Source organism: Rhagoletis zephyria, unplaced genomic scaffold (assembly GCF_001687245.7).
Source record: "Rhagoletis zephyria isolate East Lansing unplaced genomic scaffold, Rhagoletis_zephyria_1.1 Rzeph_scaffold_48352, whole genome shotgun sequence".
Lineage (NCBI taxonomy): Eukaryota > Metazoa > Arthropoda > Insecta > Diptera > Tephritidae > Rhagoletis > Rhagoletis zephyria.
The window spans coordinates 1-2,185 of NW_016205407.1; the positions used below are offsets into that span (position 1 = coordinate 1).

The window sequence follows — 2,185 nt, forward strand, 5'->3', positions numbered from 1 at the left end:
TTTATACGGTTTACAATGCATTTATAAGGTTTGATGAATACCCTTAATTTTTATTTTTCCTAACAGTCACCCCACTGTATTCATAACTTAGATACTAAAATGGCATACATAAATGTCTATTGCTTCCTTTGTACTAGCAGATTTCAAATCAGCATTCGAAGCTGGCAACGATATTTTCGAGTTCACTGGGATTCAGTGATAGTAATTTTTTCGTATTCGTAGCAGGCATTCGAATTCGTAGATTTTCTACGATGGATTCCCTGATAGCCCTGATTATTTCCTCGCTTCATAAAAAAAATTCTTTAATTAAATAGCGTCTATCAGATGAATGTATGTATGTACGTATGTATGTATGTATTGCATTGGTATTTTACGTCTACGTTTAATATTGGAGTATAATGAATATTTATTATTAACAATAATGCAGCTTTTTCCATTATTTTTAAGATTCAGTGATTTTAAATTTTGCTCCGACCGCATAAGTATCTGTACGAATCTTCATTACGAACGGATTCACTGAAGGCTCTCTACGAATGTCGAATTTTCGTTCGTAGCCATTCGGATTCTGGGATAGCATTTTCGTAAATTTCACGAAAATCGAAGCAACGATGGATTCTGTGATAGCTCTGAATGATTTTGCTATTCCTGTGAGTTCAAAGCTAAATAAATTTTTCCAACCGTGGTGGAAAATATAGCTTTCAGAACTTCGCAATAATTCGCATATAAAGAATCAATTTCACTTTTTTGGAAAACCCTAACTAAATATTTCGTAGTAGATTTTCTGAAATTTGTGATTTTTTCAGTTATGGCGTTCAAGCAAGCAAATAGGCACGTTTCCCACTAATCTAAAACTTGTTCCTTTAAAATATTACTCTTAAAATCGCAAAATCTAAATCCAGAAGATTTCTCGATAGATTTTTTTCTATTTTTATAAAATCGTAGATATAACAGCAATTTCAAAACACTAGTTAAGTGATTAAAATTAGTGAATTCATAATTAAAATGAAGAGAAAACTTACCATTTAACTGATTCTCATTTTTTTGTTTGAAATATTTAAAAATATCTTTAACGTTTAAAATATGTCGCAACGTATTTATAGTCTTAATTCTAAATAAAAAATTAATGCACATTGTAGAATTAACGCGTATTCTCCAGTAAGGAGTTAATTAAACGGACTAAGTTTTAACCAAAAACGTCAAAGTGCTACCTTATTTCCATATTACCGTCACGTTAGTATCCTTATCGATGTCCTTCTCAATATTAAATGGCGATAGGCCTGTTTTACAGCAAATCTCATCAAAACTCGAAAGTCCTGTATACATTTTTTGACGCCCTGACGGCACAGAACCCGTAAACACAGGATATTTGTGAATGCAGCGTATGAATTTATGTTGCAAACCAAATATGACTAGTTTTCTTTCATCGATGTTGTAATTTTGTGGACATAAGCGTTGACATATTGCACGAAGTGTAACACCGTGCGTCATTGAAGCATAAAATTGAAAGATTTTCTGTATTGATGGATGTGACTTATCAGGATTTAGTGCAACATATTTGCGGCAGGCATGACTCAATGAGGGAATTTTAATTAAACTCTTCAAATGTTGCGTGCACATATAGACGTTGCTATACTTGAGTATGGGCAGTAGATGTACAACACCATAATAAGCCAAATTTTGTATGCAGGATTTTACCAAATTAGTTTCTACATCTGCTTCGGCCGCTATTCGTGCAATGTGATTTATCCCATTAATGTATGGGAAGATCTAAAGCACAATAGAAGTTCATAAATAGGTATTAATAATTTTATATTACATATAAGTTACCTGTTGCGTAGTTAAATCCCATTTATCTAGAGGTGTATTTTTAAAGTCCACTAATAGCAAAGGCACCATGTGATCTTTTACAACAGGTGGGTCGGGTTTATGTGTTACTNCATTCAACACCCCCATATTGTATGTATTGCACATACTAACCAACAATTGTAGTTACTTTCTTTTCATTCAAATCCTTTATTACAGTCTCAAATATTTTTTGCAACTTCATCTTGTTATCGCCATCTCTCGACAAGAAGCACGACTCTTCTTCCATCATTATCTGCGGCAGGAACAGACGTGGTTTATAAAATGGATTGTCCACACCAGCGCGTCACTTACCAAATACTCTGATAACTTTTTTACCACT

General features: G+C 33.2%; 1 protein-coding gene across 1 annotated transcript; it reads right to left on the reverse strand.

Annotated features, from left to right (window-relative positions):
* Positions 1–997: 997 nt before the first annotated feature.
* LOC108355671 (nitrogen permease regulator 2-like protein) lies at positions 998–1,953 on the reverse strand. The gene is made up of 2 exons (XM_017606819.1): positions 1,828–1,953; positions 998–1,767 (listed from the first exon to the last, which is right to left on the reverse strand). Exons 1-2 carry the CDS (start codon positions 1,951–1,953, stop codon positions 1,210–1,212), a joined length of 684 nt encoding a protein of 227 aa, XP_017462308.1. The 3' UTR covers positions 998–1,209.
* Between the last annotated feature and the right edge of the window lie 232 nt (positions 1,954–2,185).